The sequence below is a fragment of the Phocoena phocoena genome, chromosome X (genome assembly GCF_963924675.1).
Source record: "Phocoena phocoena chromosome X, mPhoPho1.1, whole genome shotgun sequence".
Lineage (NCBI taxonomy): Eukaryota > Metazoa > Chordata > Mammalia > Artiodactyla > Phocoenidae > Phocoena > Phocoena phocoena.
In genome coordinates, this window is record NC_089240.1 from 63,338,075 (window position 1) to 63,356,590 (window position 18,516).

The 18,516-nt window shown below is 43.5% G+C and overlaps 1 protein-coding gene across 1 annotated transcript in view; it reads left to right on the plus strand.

Moving 5' to 3' along the window:
* The first annotated feature begins 390 nt into the window (after nucleotides 1-390).
* SLC16A2 (solute carrier family 16 member 2) overlaps nucleotides 391-18,516 on the plus strand; it is a 121,776-nt gene continuing 103,650 nt past the window's right edge. Inside the window, exon 1 of the mRNA XM_065901114.1 lies at nucleotides 391-1,020. Within this exon, the coding sequence (XP_065757186.1) occupies nucleotides 585-1,020 (436 nt within the window). The 5' untranslated portion in view covers nucleotides 391-584. The remainder of the gene's footprint in view (nucleotides 1,021-18,516) is intronic.

Consider the following 18,516-nt stretch of genomic DNA (forward strand, 5'->3'; position numbering starts at 1 on the left):
CTGGGGTCCCTGGAGCCACCCCAGTTCCAGGCTACTTGTGAGAAAGGAGAGAGTGGGAGCAAAGGACAGGCGGGGTCTTCCCTGGGGGTTCTGGGTTGATCAATGCTCGTTTGGAGCCTGCAGGGAGGAGAGGGCAGAGGAACAGGATAGTTTATGCTCTCGTTTTTCCATTTTAACTATCCCTCTACTGGTCTTCTGGACAAGGAGAAAAGAATTCAGTAGTTTGGAAAGGGAGTTGAGGGAGACAGCTGCGGATTGAGTAGGTAGGCGAGTATGAGGAGGAGGAAGGGCTGGGGAGAAGAGAGAGGCTGTAGCGGCTGCCTGTTGAGGGAGGAAGAGGTTGGGGGGAAGGGAGAGGAGGAGGAGGGGGAGGAGAGAGATGACATGGGGAGAGGAGGAGGGGGGATGGGGGAGGAGGAGGAGAGGGCTCGAGGGACTGTCTGTCTCGGGACAGGCTGGCCAGCTGGGGCGCGGAGCCGGGAGGAGGAGGCAGCAGTAGCAGCGCTTGGAGCAGCAGCAGCAGAAACAAGTACCAGCCACACAGCGGCTCCTCCGGCCCGAGAAGCCACAGTCCCCCGGCCGCGATGGCGCTGCAAAGCCCGGCGAGCGAGGAAGCTAAGGGGCCCTGGCGGGAGGCAGACCAGGAACAGCAGGAGCGGGTGGGTAGCCCCGAGCCAGAGCCGGAGCCGGAGCCGGAGCCCGAGCCCGTGCCAGTACCCCCACCCGAGCCCCAGCCAGAGCCCCAGCCGGAGCCCCAGCCTTTACCGGACCCTGCACCACTGCCAGAGCTGGAGTTTGAGCCTGAACCGGTGCGCGAACCCGAGCCCACGCCCACCGTGGAGACCCGCGGCACCGCGCGCGGCTTCCAGCCCCCCGAAGGTGGCTTCGGCTGGATGGTGGTCTTCGCTGCCACCTGGTGCAACGGCTCCATCTTTGGCATCCAGAACTCCTTCGGGATTCTCTACTCCATGTTGCTGCAGGAGGAAAGAGAGAAAAATCGCCAAGTGGAGTTCCAAGCAGGTGAGCGGCTCCGCGCGCCCCACCTGGCATTCTAGGCAAGGGTGTCCGCTCCTGCTGCCGCCGATCCTATACCTCCTGGTCCGAGGCACCCCTCTAGCGCGCCGCTTGGACTCCTCCCCCTTGCCCCTTGCCCGTGGCGCTGCTAGAGCGCCGGTTGCCGGGCTCTGGGCAGCCTCGGCTGTGGAGACTAGGCGCAAGAAGTCCCGGGGGTGGGACCTGGGACCTTCGTTGATCATACGCAAGGAATGAATTTTTTGCTCTGGGACATATCCAGACGCACCTTTCGGGTTTATTTAAAGTACTCTGAGCGTGTGTACTGGGGGAAAATATTTGCAGAATGTTGTGGTTTTTTTGTTTTTTGTTGTGGGGGGGGGGCGGAGTGCGAAGACATGGGGAGAGGAGAGAGTTTGGAAGTTGGGAGGACTTTGAGAGAAACACTGTACCGCAGATCTCCGCAGCAGCCCCTGTTCCTGTACGGGGAGCGGAGGTGTTTTCTGTCAAAAACACTTTAGGAATCCTTGTGACTGAGCGAAGACTCTAACACATGGCAGGCGTGTGTATCTGCAGGAGAGAGAGGAAGGGAGGGAAGGAGTGCGAGTGGGGGGTGTGCGCGCGTCTATTTGCCCGCCGTGGTTACGGCCCAACCGGGCCCGGCCGTCCTCTGCCACTCTGAGGGAGCGAGCGGATCTCTGTGCCCTCTGAGCTGAACCCCAAAGCAGGCAGGGAGGCAGTCTCCGCGGTCTCCCGCCAGAGAGGCGTGAGGCGGCTGGCAGACTGGGCCCTGAGGCTCACTTCGCACCGCCCCCAATCTCAGCCTTGCCCTGCCTGGCGCCCCGCGCCTCTCCGCTATCCGCTGGGTGCCTCGTTAGTCTTTAGCCGGAATGCCGGCCTCCACCCCTCCTGCCTTCGTGTGGTGCTGACTTGGTCTTCTTCCCTAAGACAAGCAGGGCTGGGGGCATAGCTCTCGCTCTTCAGGCCCGCGGCCACAGGACCACAGGCTTGTGCGCTCCTCCCGTTGAGCCTGCCTGTGGACTTGGAGAAGTCAAAGTAGCCATCCCGCTTTCTCAGCAAGCCGCCGGCGAAGCCCCTCAGCCGTTCTCATGAGGAGTCTCGGGAGCGAGCCGAGGGGCTTGGGATGCCGTCTTCCTCAAGGCTCACTCCCTCTTGTGGTTCCTCAGGACAGCTCCACTGGAGACCCGCCGCAAGTTTGCAGCTTAGAATACGTGGCTTTTTAAAACGCAGCTCAGAATAAGTGTTGCCCTGGGACTGAAGGGTTCCCTCCTCTCTCCACCCCCAAACACGTACTTCTGCTGCTCTTTGAGGGAGCTTGGGGATCATTTAGTGAATAGAAACCTTGAATTCTGGGGGCATCCACCTGTGGATTCCCTGAGCCTTTAGAGGGCCTCTCCTAGGCTCTCAACCAAGGACTCTCTTTTTTCTTTTTTTAGTTTGTTAGGCTGCCCTTTAAGAGGTTTTGGGACTCTTGGTGCCTCTGACCTTGTGATCCATCGGCGTTCTAGTGTGCGGGCCCCACTTGAAAGTTCAAGTGTGCGGCAATGGCTGTCCAAGGCAATCTCAGGACTGCCCAGGCTGCGTTGACGCCTGAGTGGAGGGGGTCCCTGACTGTGTGGAACAACATTTGGGCGGAAGGTCACTGTCACACTCACCCCTGGGACTACATTTTCCCTGCTTTGATGCAGTTCAGGGGCTCTTGGGAAGGAAGCCAGTGTAGGGCCTCTGGCTGTTGCCTAGGTTACCTTGGAGGGCACCTGCTGAGCATTGCCCTGTGGTTAAAGGCAGGCTGTTGGCCTTCGGGGTCAGTGGCAAAGTCTGGGTAAAACTTCATGGGAGGTAATGGGGGATGGGCTGAAGCTAGGCCCTGGCATTCATGTGATGTGAGCAGGCCTAGAGCTGGGGCCTTAGGAGTGTGTAATAAAACTTGGAAAAACCACTATTTTACCAGGAAGAGGTTCACTGCTGGGGAACAAACTTCAAAGTAGGTGATCATAGGGGACTCAGGGGGAGGGCTGGCTGAGACTTTCCGGTCAAGACCTCACAGTGCAGCTGGGAAGGGGGGGTAGCAGTGAGCTGTGCAGAGGTGTGGCTGGTGTGTGTTCTGACACAGACTAGATGCATTGAGGGGCTGGGGTTACCAGTTTAAGTTATGGTGAGTATAAGTCAGGAAAGGACAGAGAGGAATTTGGTATGTCCCCAGGGTCACAGACTACTTTGGCTTGGGTCCTTGCTGTATGTGTCTTGAATTCATGAAAGTTATTTTTGATACTGGAGACTTTGGGAAACACCTCAGTTTTTATTTTAAAAAAGTCAAGAACACCCCACTACACTCCTGAGTTCCTAGAAAATCTCATCCTCACCACTACCTTTTTTGAGCCCCTCAGCTTTGCCAAGCAACCATTCAGGTCCTGAGATTCCAAATGTGCCTCTGTCTCCACACACTTCCTGCAGTTTACTCAAAATTTCTCAGCTACCTATGCCACAGCACTGGTGTCTCAAAGGGATAGAATAAGCCAGTAGAAGCTTGCTAAGATATTTGTCAGCCAGTGTTTGCCCAATAGCCATTCTGAGGAACATAGAATATACACTCCCACAGTCAAGGAGGTTGGTGCATTGTCCATTTCTATTAATGTCTGACACGGCTTACATCTCTAGAAATCTATGAATTTAATATTTGGAGGCACCCCACAACCCAAATTCTCTTTGGCTAGGCCTAATATCTTCACAGTCCTAAAGCTATGCTGATTGGCTTAATGGGTATAAGGCTCTGCAGATGACTGGGACTATTGTGAGTGTGCCCCAGAGAAAGGTTGTTTTGATGTCTGGGAGCTAACTCCACATCAGAGGGGTCTCTGGTCATGTGAAAAAGCCATGGAGAGTAGAAGGGAAGTGGAATGCAGGCCATTCTAGAGCATGCAATGTCCAGTCTTTGTGAACTCTGTGGTGCATACAATTCTATGGTGGCAATGTATCTTGTCCTTTCTCTTCACCCATTTTGAAAAGGAAACCAACTTTCCCTGGGCCTTAGGCCTGGGATGACTGGCAGACAAAAGGTTCTTGAGATGGAGGCAAGTGACCAAGGTCCGATTTAAGGAAAAATGGAAAAAATCAAGAGAGAAATGAGCCTATACTTTTGTAGAGTTTGTGGGAAATTTGGGAATTCCCCCAACCCAGACCAAGCAGCAAACAGGACATGGGCAACCCAACAATTCGGTGGAAAGTATATCATGGCTTCCTGGCATGAGAGGGAAGCATTTTGGAGGAAAGAAAGAGCAAGGTAGCATTGATTGCAGGCCTCAGGTCATTACTGGAACCCTAAATGAGTTGGAGCTGGGGCAAGGTTAGGGTTGGGGGTCCAGAAGACAAGGCGGAACAAGTCAGAGTTTTTAACATTGTCTCCAAGCTTAGGTCTTTTTGAACGTGCTCCAGAGTAAACCCAGTACCCTGCACTTTCCACCTTGACTGCCAGTCTAGCACTGAGCCATAATATATGATGGGAGGCATCTTTTCCTGGGCAGTTTATAAGCATGACCCTTGTAGGCTCCCAGGTGAGGAGGGTGGGACTGTGTCTCTCACCACCTGGGGAAAGGGGTAATAATGGTCAGGAAGGTTCATTATTGGGCACAAGATAGTTCAGGCTCATGGGCCACTCTGATGGAGACATAATTTTCTAGGCATGGGATAAATGATACAATCTGCCTTTGGGCAAAGAGTCCCAAAGATAGATGGGGCCAGGGACAGTTTAAGCTATCTTTCTCTTCCCCATTTTAGGGGCTTTCATTGCTTAGTTCAGTGTCTCACTGGGCTGACAACTAAATTGCTGACTTTGAGAGCCAGGCGTCTTTTGAGCAAATCTGCCAATGTCTTGCCTTTGGCTGAAGGCTTTTGCTTACTGTCCAGAGAAGGTTGGCTCAGAGCCTGCTATGGCGCTTTGGGTCACAGGGCCATTGGCCAGGCATCTTTCAAGTCACTCCTCTGACTCCTCTGCAACCAAGCTGGGTCCCAAACTGAGACCTTGACTCATACTGGAGGGGATGAGGAGGAGAGGTTGGGGTACTTGGAAGCCAACCAGGGGGATGCTTGTTTGAGCTGGAGTAGCCAATTGAAGTTGGATCCCTAGCTCACTGTCCAGTAGCCTCGAGTGCTCATTCTAAGTCTAAATATGGATCCCAATGGGCTGGTGATCTCAGTAATACTAACTAGGCAGTGACTAGGAGCTAGACAACTTGTGCCCCTGACTTACTCTGTGACTTTGAGCAGGCACTTTACCTCTCTGTACCTGAGTTTATCTATCTGTAAAGTGAAAGGGTTTGACTAGATAAACTTCTTAGCTCTGCTGTTCTATCCTTCTAAAATTATGTGATATTTTATTCTTTACTATTCACTTGGCATAAATTTTGACTCATTCAGACAAATGGAAACATGTTAATCTGCCTGAATGAGGGTGTGGATGGGTTGGGAGGAGATTGGGAAAGCAATGAAAAACCATGTAGACATCATTTCTCCATGTGTATTAAAAGACTATGGGGCTAACTCATATGTACTGATGTGGTTGAAAAGACCCACTTTTTTTTAACCCAGTGTGTAAAGGCAACTTCAGATCCACAATGCTTCTCCCAGAATGTCCAGCTTAGCATAGAATTGGGCCTCCAAGAGAATTCCCTCAACTTGGCCTTCTGCAGGCTAGCAGAGTAGTTCTGTATGCTGCTGTTTCCCAGCATTTGAGCCTGTTTCTAAAAAGCATTAAACTGCAAGCATTCCCTTAAGCCTCAGTTTGGACCCCTCTCCTGAAACTTAATTTTCCACAGCTCATTCTCATTTCTCAGAAATGATTAGTATGATCTTGGTTTTCTGTTACTTCAGGATAGAAGAGTAAACCAAGATTCCTAAGTGCAATATGATGTTTTCCTTCAGGGGGCTTCAGACAGGGCATCTTTATAGCTGGCTAAGGGCTGCTGCCTTGTAGTGGGTATGAGAGGGCTGCTGCTTGCCATCCTAGAGAAGGCCATATTGAGTATCCACAATTTCTGGGCAACTTCAGCTTCACTCAGGGCTTAGCTGAGAGTGTGGCTACTGAAGTAGCAGGCACAGAGCTCTCTCTCCTTTTCCCTGAATTTATACTTGCTTTGGGAATATTTCCTGCAGTGCCATGAAGAGTAAACAAACAGATGGACTATCAACATTTACAGAAATATATAAAGGATGTCATCTGGACCTTTTGAGCAGACCAGTTTCCCAGGAGGGTATACTGCCTTTCCCATCAACATCTTTTTGTTTTATTACATTTTGAAAGCATCATTTATTCTTTTCAGATTGTGTGAAAGATGGAGTGGGATTTCCTGTTTTGAAAGGAATTATTTCACCTGGAATTGAATGAGTAAACCTTAGAGAAAAAGCTTTATTCATAAAACACACACACACACACACACACACACACACACACACACACATACACACTCTACACCTCAAGCCATGGATTATGAGTATTCTATCTGAAAAACATCTTTTCTCATCTGTTTACAGAATTAGGTTTAATGTAACAGAAGCTTCTGTAGGGGTTGTGGGGGACTAGTGCAAAGGGCCCAGATTGGGAAACTTGTTAGGTAAGAGTGATGGAGAGAATATGGCCAGCCTGGATTGTACCTCTTGGCATGGACTCTTTGCAACTCCCCAACAGTGGGGCTTGGAAACATTTATTGTAAGTTTCTTTCTGCTTCCATCCTCTCCTTATCCTGCATCCCTCTTGGTATTCAAAGGTTATTGGGAAGAGGGTTTAGAATACTCCAGCCCTCTCCTGGTTTAAGGGTGACAGAGGACTAAGCCTAGGGATGTCTAATCATTTGCCTTGAAGTCAAGGTACTAATGATTACTAGTGTGAAATCACTTGGCGCTTATTTTGTGGGTAGGGAATGTGGCCTGCTTGGGTGGCTTGAGGAAGTACATGTTTCTTCACCCTGGAAGTCTTGTCTTTCTCTGTTCTCTTGTTTGCTTGTTTCTGGGGTTGGTAGAAGAAGGGCTAAAACTGGCTGTCCCAACCACACATTTTCTTGGCTCCTCCTATTTTCACAGTGCATTTGTAATACTTCTGCTCATACGCCATCCCTTTGCTCCCAGCATTGTTCTCTCTTCTTTCCCTCATTCAATTAGAGGAACAACTGGGGTTAGGATGTTGTACAGGCCTCACTCCAGACTGGATCTCAGGCCCATTCCCACACATCCTGTGGAAGTATCTTTTCCCTTTTCCCCTTTCTCCTCTCTTATTCTCCACTTTCTTGGGGAAGGGTGACTTCCTGTGAAGCACTCAAGAGTGTAGAAGCTATCACCTCTGGATTTTTGCAGTAAGATAGCTGCTGTGAAACCTTTTCATCATTTCCACACCTCCTTTTTTCACAGCCCCAGGACCCCAGTCAAAGAGATAGCATTGTAGCAGGTCTTACTCAATAGTATTCAACAAATGTCCTGGTCAGTTGCACCCTTCCTCTTCAAATCCTCACTATTGTTGTCCCTCAATTCCTCAGCCAACTGAACTTCCAGAGACTTCAGATGGGTTTTCAGTAGCTTCAGCAGTTCTTGATAGAATAGAACTCTTCATTCTATTTTGAGCCCCTATCATCTCTCTTCTTGCCAAAAAATACTGCAGAATTGATTGTAGAGGAGTCGAAGGTGGGAGGAGACAGACACCCATGTCCTAACTAGAGTCAAAAGTGCTTTCAGTGAGGATGGAGAGGGAGGAAGTGAAACTCCTAGGTTAGTTGCTTCCCTGCTTCCATGCAGCTAAAGGGAAAAAAGGAAAGGAAATGTCACTAAACTAGCAGTCCCCACACAGTCTCCTTGTCTAATTTATCCTGTGGATCTGTCCACCCACCTTCTTACCCAGGCTGGAAGGGTATGTGCATACACCCATGTGTCCAGACCTGTGTGTACATGTGTATAGCTGGGTGTGTGATGTCTGTCTGGGCCAATTAGCACAGTTGCTTAAAACATGGTGCCTATGAGACTCAGGTCACAAGTTCAGTCACTTGTTTAGGTAACTGAGCTTCTCACAAAGAAAAGAACTCTTCTTCTGTTCATCACCCACGCCCCTCATGTGGGGTTGCCACTGATCCCAAGAGGACTGGGTAGAAGTAGGGAGATGACTCCCTGTAAGCTTTCCCTATTATGGGGAAAAGACACAAAGCATACAGCCTAGTGATAGCTGCTCTTCCACAGTGTTATTTCTTTGACATTTAGCTTCTTACTTCCATCAAGCACCCTAATAGTAATAATAATAGTAATAATAACAACAGAAATTGCTAACATTTATTTAGCATTTAGCAATTAATTCTGTGCTAGGCATTATGTTAAGCACTTTACATGTACCAACCCATTTAAATTCTGAACAACTCTGTGAGTTAGGTACTATTATTTCCTCCATTTCACAGATAAAGATGCACAGAAGTTAAGTAGCTTGCTTAGCTCATATAGCAAATAATAGCAGAGCCAAGATTTGAACCCAGAGAGTATGAGACCAGAACTCCTGCCTTTAGATATCACCTAATACATACTAAAGATGGGAGGAGCGCAGCTACCAAGGAAGACTGCTGCAGAGTTTTCCATTCCTGTAGCCTCAGGGCATCCTTATGACTAAGGGATAAAAAGAGAGGACCAAGAAAGGGTTTAGTAAACAAAAGTCTCAGTCTTGTGATACATGACATACTCTTCTAACCACCCGTCTTACTCTACCCAGAGTCATGGTCCTTGGGTCCAAAACAGGGCCAGAGAAACCATCTCTTTTTAGTTGGTTAGCCTGAATAAGTCATATAACCTTTCAAGCCTTCAGTGTTCTCATCTTCATGGTGAAATTGACAGTATTTACTTTTATAGGACTATGAAGGGTCACATGAGATTCTGTATGTGAAAGACATTTGTAAATTGTGAAGGGGTTGGTATTATTATTATTATCATCATCATCCAGTAACCTTTTCCAGCTCCTAGAAAGTGAGTTGCTATACCTTTCTCTAAATATTTCTGGAAGAGGAATCAACCTCTCCTCCCCACCTTCCACCTCCCCACGCCATCTCTTCCCCATCTCTCCTCTGTATTCTTCTGCAGTTTTACCCGGGTATCCTGTAGCTAAGGACTGGCCATGTTTTCTTTGTTCCTCAATTCTCTAGGAGCCCAGGGAGAGGAGGGGCCAGATCCCAGGTCATATACATTCAAGGAAACAAGGCATGTTGAAATATTTACAGCTCTTGGCAGGAGCTCACAAACCTCCCTTTGAGTCAAGGACTGAGTTTTTAAATAGGAATTGCTGCGCATTGGGGGCAGATGGTGGGTGGAGTTAGGGTGTCACTTCCTCCCGAGGGTCTCTCACAGGGCCTCTGTTCTCCTGCAGGTAGTGAAAAGAAAGAAAGGGATATTTAGGGTCAGAAGGTCTGGGCCAGGGGACATTAAGCAAAGAAGGGGCCTTGCTCCTTTGTATTCAGTTTCGGAGTGGGCCAATTTCCTTATGTTCTAAACAGGATAGCCCCAGAGAACAGAGGCCACAGAAAGCCAGAGGCCTGGAGGAGGACTGCAACAGCAGGTTTTTTGTTTTTGTTTTTTTTAATTTTTATTGGAGTATAGTTGCTTTAAAACTGTTAGTTTCTGCTGTACAGCAAAGTGAATCAGCTATATGTATACATACATCCCCTCTTTTTTGGATTTCCTTCCCATTTAGATCAGCAGAGAGCACTAGGTAGAGTTCCCTGTGCTATACACTAGGTTATCATTTATCTATTTTATACATAGTATCAATAGTATATATGTGTCAGTCGCAATCTCCCAATTCACCCCCCCACTTTGTATCTATTTCTGCTTTGTAAATAAGATTGTCTATACCGATTTTTTCAGATTCCACATATATGCGTTAATATATGGTATTTGTTTTTCTCTTTCTGACTTACTTCACTCTGTATGACAGCCTCTAGGTCCATTCATGTCTCTACAAATGACCCAATTTCATTCCTTTTTATGGCTGAGGAATATTCCATTGTATATATGTATACCACATCTTCTTTATCCATTTCTCTGTTGATGGACATTTAGTTTTCTCCCATGTCCCGGTTATTGTAAATAGTGCTGCAATGAACACTGGCTGCATGTATCTTCTTGAATTATGTTTTTCTAAGGGTATATGCCCAGTAGTGGGATTGCTGGGTCACATGGTAGTTATATTTTTAGCTTTTTAAGGAACCTCCATACTGCTTTCCATAGTAGCTCTATCAATTTACGTTCCCACCAAGAGTGCAAGAGGGTTCCCTTTTCTGCACACCCTCTCCAGCATTTGTTGTTTGTAGATTTTGTGATGATGGCCATTCTGACTGGGGTGAGGTGATATCTCATTGTGGTTTTGATTTGCATTTCTCTAATAATTAGTGATATTGAGCATTTCTTCATCTGTTCGTTGGCCACCTGTATGTCTTCCTTAGAGAAATGTCTATTTAGGTCGTCCACCCATTCTTGGATTGGGTTGTTTGTATTTTTGCAATTGAGCTGCATGAGCTGTTCGTATATTTGGGAGATTAATCCTTTTTCAGTTGCTTCGTTTGCAAATATTTTCTCCCATCCTGAGGGTTGTCATTTTGTCTTTTTCATGGTTTCCTTTGCTGTGAAAAAGCTTTAAGTTTAATTAGGTCCCATTTCTTTATTTTTGTTTTTATTCTCATTACTCTAGGAGGTGGGTCAAAAAAAATCTTGCTGCAATTTATATCAAAGAGTGTTCTGCCTATGTTTTGCTCTAAGAGTTTTATAGTGTCTGGACTTACATTTAGGTCTTTAATCCATTTTGAGTTTATTTTTGTGTATGGTATTAAGGAGTGTTCTAATTTCATTCTTTTACATGTAGCTGCCCAGTTTTCCCAGCACCACTTTTTTTTTTTTACATCTTTATTGGTGTATAATTGGTTTACAATGGTGTGTTAGTTTCTGCTTTATAACAAAGTGAATCAGTTATACATATACATATGTTCCCATATCTCTTCCCTCTTGCATCTCCCTCCCTCCCACCCTCCCAATCCCACCCCTCTAGGTGGTCACAAAGCACCGAGCTGATCTCCCTGTGCTATGCGGCTGCTTCCCACTAGCTATCTATTTTACGTTTGGTAGTGTATATATGTCCATGCCCCCTCTTGCTTTGTCACAGCTTACCCTTCGCCCTCCCCATTTCCTCAAGTCCATTCTCTAGTAGGTCTGTGTCTTTATTCCTGTCTTACCCCTAGGTTCTTCATGACATTTTTTTTTGTTAAGTTCCATATATATGTGTTAGCATATGGTATTTGTCTTTCTCTTTCACTTCACTTTGTATGACAGACTCTAGGTTCATCCACCTCATTACAAACAGCTCAATTTTGTTTCTTTTTATGGCTGGGTAATATTCCATTGTATATATGTGCCACATCCTCTTTATCCGTTCATCCAATGATGGACACTTAGGTTGTTTCCATCTCCTGGCTATTGTAAATAGAGCTGCAATGAACATTTTGGTACATGACTCTTTTTGAATTATGGTTTTCTCAGGGTATATGCCCAGTAGAGGGATTGCTGGGTGATATGGTAGTTCTGTTTGTAGTTTTTTTAAGAAACATCCATACTGTTCTCCATAGTGGCTGTACCAATTTACATTCCCACCAGCAGTGCAAGAGTGTTCCCTTTTGTCCACACCCTCTCCAGCATTTATTGTTTCTAGATTTTTTGATGACAGCCATTTGGACTGGTGTGAGATGATATCTCATTGTAGTTTTTTTTTTTTTTTTCGGTACGCAGGCCTCTCCTGCTGCGGAGCACAGGCTCTGGACGTGCAGGCTCAGCAGCCGTGGCTCACGGGCCCAGCCGCTCCACGGCATGTGGGATCCTCCCAGACTGGGGCATGAACCTGTGTCCCCTGCATTGGCAGGCAGACTCTCAACCACTGCGCCACGAGGGAAGCCCCCTCATTGTAGCTTTGATTTGCATTTCTCTAATGATTAATGATGTTGAGCATTCTTTCATGTGTTTGTTGCAGTCTGTATATCTTCTTTGGAGAAATGTCTATTTAGGTCTTCTGCCCATTTTTGGATTGGGTTGTTTGTTTTTTTGTTATTGAGCTGCATGTGCTCCTTGTAAATTTTGGAGATTAATCCTTTGTCAGTTGCTTCATTTGCAAATATTTTCTCCCATTCTGAGGGTTGTCTTTTGGTCTTGTTTATGGTTTCCTTTGCTGTGCAAAAGCTTTGAAGTTTCATTAGGTCCCATTTGTTTATTTTTGTTTTTATTTCCATTTCTGTAGGAGGTGGGTCAAAAAGGATCTTGCTGTGATTTATGTCATAGAGTGTTCTGCCTATGTTTTCCTCTAAGAGTTTGATAGTTTCTGGCCTTACATTTAGGTCTTTAATCCATTTTGAGCTTATTTTTGTGTATGGTGTTAGGGAGTGATCTAATCTCATACCTTTACATACACCTGTCCAGTTTTCCCAGCACCACTTATTGAAGAGGCTATCCTTTCTCCACTGTACATTCCTCCCTCCTTTATCAAAGATAAGTTGACCATATGTGCGTGGGTTTATCTCTGGGCTTTCTATCCTGTTCCATTGATCTATGTTTCTGTTTTTGTGCCAGTACCATACTGTCTTGATTACTGTAGCTTTGTAGTATAGTCTGAAGTTAAGGAGTCTGATTCCTCCAGCTCCGTTTTTTGTTCTCAAGATTGCTTTGGCTATTCAGGGTCTTTTGTGTTTCCATACAAATTGTAAAATTTTTTGTTCTAGTTCTGTAAAAAATGCCAGTGGTAGTTTGATAGGGATTGCATTGTATAGCACCACTTATTGAAGAGGCTGTCTTTGCTCCATTATATATTCTTGCCTCCCATGTCATAGATTAGGTGACCATACATGCGTGGGTTTATCTCTGGACTTTCTATCCTCTTGCATTGATCTGTATTTCTGTTTTTGTGTCAGTACCATAGTGTCTTGATTACTCTAGTTCTGTAGTATAGTCTGAAGTCAGGGAGCCTGATTCCTCCAGCTCTTTTTCTTTTTATTCTCAAGATTGCTTTTGCTATATGAGGTCTTTTTTGTTTCCATACAAATTGTAAAATTTTGGTTCTATTTCTGTGAAAAATGCCATTGGCAATTTGATAGGGATTGCATTGAATCTGTAGATTGCTTTGGTTAATATAGTCATTTTCACAATATTGATTTTTCCAATCCAAGAACATTGTATAACTCTCCTTCTGTTTGTGTCGTCTTTGATTTCTTTCATCAGTATCTTTTATTTTTCTGCATATATGCCTTTTGTCTCCTTAGGTAGGTTTATTCCTAGGCAGTTTATTCTTTTCATTGCAATGGTAAATGGGATTGTTTCCTTAATTTATGTTTCTGATATTTTGTTGTTAGTGTATAGGATTGCAAGAGATTCTGTGTATTAATTTTGTATCCTGCAACTTTACCAGCTTCATTGATGAGCTTTAGTAATTTTCTGGTGGCATCTTTAGGATTTTCTATGTATAGTATCATGTCATCTCCAAACAGTGACAATTGGACTTCTTCTTTGCCAATTTGGATTCCTTTTCTTTCTTTCTCTTCTCTAATTACCATGTCTAGGACTTCCTAAACTATGTTGAATAATAGTGGCAAAAGTAGGGACCCTTGTCTTGTTCCGGATTTTAGAGGAAATGCTTTCAGTTTTTCACCATTGAGAATAATGTTTGCTGTGGGTTTGTCATACATAGCCTTTATTATGTTGAGGTAGGTTTCCTGTATGCCCACGTTCTGGAGAGTTTTTATCATAAATGGGTGTTGAATGTTGTCAAAAGCTTTTTCTGCATCTATTGAGATGATCATATGGTTTTTGTTCTTCAATTTGTTAGTATGGTGTATCACACTGATTTATTTGCAAATATTAAAAATTCCTTGCATCCCTGAGATAAATCCCATTTGATCATGGTGTATGATCCTTTTAATGTGTTGTTGGATTCTCTTTGCTAGTGTTATGTTGAGAGTTTTTGCATCTATGTTCATCAGTGCAATTGGCCTGTAATTTTCTTTTGTGTGGATATCTTTGTCTGGTTCTAGTATCAGGGTGATGGTGGCCTTGTAGAATGAGTTTGGGAATGTTCCTCCCTCTGCAATTTTTTGGAAGAGATTGAGAAGGATAGGTGTTAGCTCTTCTCTAAACGTTTGATAAAATTCACTGGTGAAGCCCTCTGGTCCTGGACTTCTGTTTGTTGGAAGGTTTCTAATCACTTCAATTTCATTACTTGTGATTGGTCTGATCATATTTTCTATTTCTTCCTGGTTCAGTATTGGAAGGTTGTACATTTCTAAGAATTTGTCCATTTCTCCCAGGTTGTCCATTTTATTGGCATATAGTCGCCCGTAAGAGTCTCTTATGATCCTTTGTATTTCTGTGGTGTCAGTTGTAACTTCTTTTTCGTTTCTAATTTCGTTTCTAATTTCATTTAGTTTCATTTCTAATTTTATTGAAATTAAAATCTCCCTTTTTGTCTTGATGAGTCTAGCTAAAGGTTTATCAATTTTGTGTATCTTCTCAAAGACCCAGCTTTTAGTTTTATTGATCTTTGCTTCTATTTCATTTATTTCTGCTATGATCTTTATGATTTCTTTCCTTCTAATAACTTTGGGTTTTGTTTGGTCTTCTTTCTCTAGTTGCTTTAGGTTTAAGGTTAGGTTATTTTTTTGAGATTTTTCTTGTTTCTTGAGGTAGGATTGTATTGGTTTAAACTTCCTTCTTAGGACTGCTTTTGCTGCATCCTATAGGTTTTGGGTTGTCATGTTTTCATTGTCATTTGTTTCTAGGTATTTTTTGATTTCCTCTTTGATAGCTTCAGTGAGCTCTTCATTATTTAGTAATGTATTGTTTAGCCTCCATGTGTTTATGTTTTCTACAGTTTTTTTTCCTGTAATTGATTTCTAGTGTCATAACATTGTGGTTGGAAAAGATGCTTGATATGATTTCAATTTTCTTAAATTACTGATGCTTGCTTTGAGACCCAAGATGTGATCTACCCTGTAGAATGTTCCATGCACACTTGAGAAGAAACTGTATTCTGCTGCTTTGGGATGGAATGTCCCAGAAATATCAATTAAGTCTATCTGGTCTAATGTGTCATTTAAGGCTTGTGTTTCCTTATTAATTTTCTGTCTGCATGATCTATCCATTGGTGTAATTGGAGAGTTAAAGTCCCCCACTATTATTGTGATACTGTCAAATTCTCCTTTTATGGCTATTAGCATTTGCCTTATGTATTGAGGTGCACCTATGTTGGGTGCATAAATATTTACCATTTTTATATCTTCTTCTTGGATTGATCCCTTGTTCATTATGTTATGTCCTTCCTTGTCTCTTGTGACAGTCTTTATTTTTTTTTTTTTCTTTTTTTTTTTCAGTCTTTATTTTGAAGTCTATTTTGTCTGATATAAGTATTGCTACTCCAACTCGCTTTTGATTTCCACTTGCATGGAATATCTTTTTCCATCCCCTCACTTTCAGTCTATATGTGTTCCGAGGTCTGAAGTGGGTCTCTTATATACAACATATATACAGGTCTTGTTTTTGTATCCATTAAGCCAGTCTGTGCCTTTTGGTTGGAGCCTTTAATCCATTTACATTTAAGGTAATTATCGATATGTTTGTTCCTATTACCATTTTCTTAATTGTTTTGGGTTTCTTTTTGTAGGTCTTTTTTTTCACTTGTGTTTCCTGACTAGAGAAGTTCTTTAAGCATTTGTTGCAAATCTGGTGTGGTGGTGCTGTATTCTCTTAGCTTTTGCTTGTCTGTAAAACTTTTGATTTCTCCATTGAATCTGAATGAGATCCTTGCTGGTAGAGTAATCTTGGTTGTAGATTTTTCCTTTCCATCACTTTAAATATATCCTGCCACTTCTCTGGCCTGAAGAGTTTCTGCTGAAAGATCAGCTGATAATGTTCTGGGTGTTCCCTTGTATGTTATATGTTGGTTTCCCTTGCTTCTTTTAATATTTTTTCTTTGTATTTAATCTTTGATAGTTTGATTAATATGTGTCTCAGCGGGCTTCCCTGGTGGTGCAGTGGTTGGGAGTCTGCCTGCCGATGCGGGGGGGCACGGTTTCGTGCCCCAGTCCGGGAGGATTCTGCGTGCTGTGGAGCGGCTGGGCCCATGAGCCGTGGCTGCTGGGCCTGCGCGTCCGGAGCCTGTGCTCCACAACGGGAGAGGCCGCGGCAGTGAGAGGCCCGCGTACCGTGAAAAAAAAAAATGTGTCTCAGCATGTTTCTCCTTGGGTTTATCCTGTATGGGACTCTCTGCACTTCCTGGACTTGACTTACTATTTCCTTTCCCATGTTAGGGAAGTTTTCAAGTATAATCTCTTCAAGTATTTTGTCAGACCCTTTCTATTTTTCTTTTTTTTCTGGAACCCCTATAATTTCAATGTTGGTGTGTTTAATGTTGTCCCAGAGGTCTCTGAGACTGTCCTCAATTCTTTTCATTCTGCATTTTTTATTCTGCTCTGTGGCAGTGATTTCCACCATTCTATCTTCCAACTCACTTATCTGTTCTTCTGCCTCAGTTATTCTGCTATTGATTCCTTCTAGTGTATTTTTTAAACATCTTTATTGGATTTTAATTGCTTTCCAATATTGCATTAGTTTCTGCTGTATAAAAAAGTGAATCAGCTACATGTATGCATATATCCCCATATACCCTCCCTCTTGTGTCTCCCTCCCATCCTCCCTATCCCACTCCTCTAGGTGGTCATAAGGCACCGAGCTGATCTCCCTGTGCTATGCAGCTGCTTCCCACTAGTTATCTATTTTTCATTTGGTAGTGTATATATGTCAATGCTACTCTCTCACTTAGTCCCATCTTACCCTTCCCCCTCCCTGTGTCCTCAAGTCCATGCTCTAGTAGGTCTGCGTCTTTATTTCTGTCCTGCCCCTAGGTTCTTCATAACCTTGTTTTTTTCTTTAGATTCCATATATATGTGTTAGCATATGGTATTTGTTTTTCTCTTTCTGACTTACTTCACTCTGTATGACAGACTCTAGGTCCATCCAACTCACTACAAATAACTCAATTTCATTTCTTTTTATGGCTGAGTAATATTCCGTTATATATATGTGCCACATCTTCTTTATCCATTCATCTGTCAGTGGACACTTAGGTTGCTTCCATGTCCTGAGTATTGTAAATAGAGCTGCAATGAACATTGTGGTGGTACATGACTCTTTTTGAATTATGGTTTTCTCAGGGTATTTGCCCAGGACTGGGATTGCACGTCATGTGGTACTTCTATTTTTAGCTTTTTAAGGAACCTCCATACTGTTCTGCATAGTGGCTATATCAATTTTCATTCCCACCACTAGTGCAAGAGAGTTCCCAATTCTGCACACCCTCTCCAGCATTTATTGTTTGTAGATTTTTTGATGATGGCCATTCTGACCAGTGTGAGGTGATACCTCATTATAGTTTTGACTTGCATTTCTGTAATGATTAGTGATGTTGAGCATCCTTTCATGTGTTTGTTGACAACCTGTATATCTTCTTTGGAGAAATGTCTATTTAGGTCTTCTGCCCATATTTGGATTGGGTTGTTTTTTTTTTTGATATTGGGCTGCATGAGCTGCTTGTATATTTTGGAGATTAATCCTTTTTCAGTTGTTTCATTTGCAAATATCTTGCGTCACAAATGAAGCCATGGTAAATTTAAGGAAATTGAAATTTTATCAAGTACCTTTTCCGACCACAACACTATGAGAATAGATATCAATTGCAGGAAAAAACTAAAAAATACAAACACATGGAGGCTAAACAATATGCTACTAAATAACCAAGAGATCACTGAAGAAATCAATACGGAAATGAAAAAATGCCTAGAAACAAATGACAAGGAAAACACGACGACCCAAAACCTATGGATGCAACAAAAGCAGTTCTCAGAGAGAAGTCTATAACAATACAATTCTACCTCAAGAAATAAGAAAAATCTCAAATAAACAACCTAACCTTACACCTAAAGCAATTAGAGAAAGAAAAAGAAGCAACCAAACAAAAAAACCAAAGTTAGCAGAAGGAAAGAAATCATATAGATCAGATCAGAAATAAATGAAAAACAAATGAAACAATAGCAAAGATTAATAAAACTAAAAGACTGTTTCCTTGAGAAGATAAACAAAATTCATAAACCATTAGCCAGACTCATCAAGGAAGAAAGGGAGAAGACTCAAATCAACAGAATTAGTTATGAAAAAGGAGAAATAACAGCTGACACTGCAGAAGTACAAAGGATCGTGAGAGATTACTGCAAGCAACTATATGCCAATATAATGGACAACCTGGAAGAAATGGACAAATTCTTAGAAAAGCACAACCTTCTGAGACTGAACCAGGAAGAAATAGAAAATATTAACAGACCAATCACAAGTACTGATATTGAAACTGTGATTAAAAATCTTCCAACAAACAAAAGCCCAGGACCAGATGGCTTCACA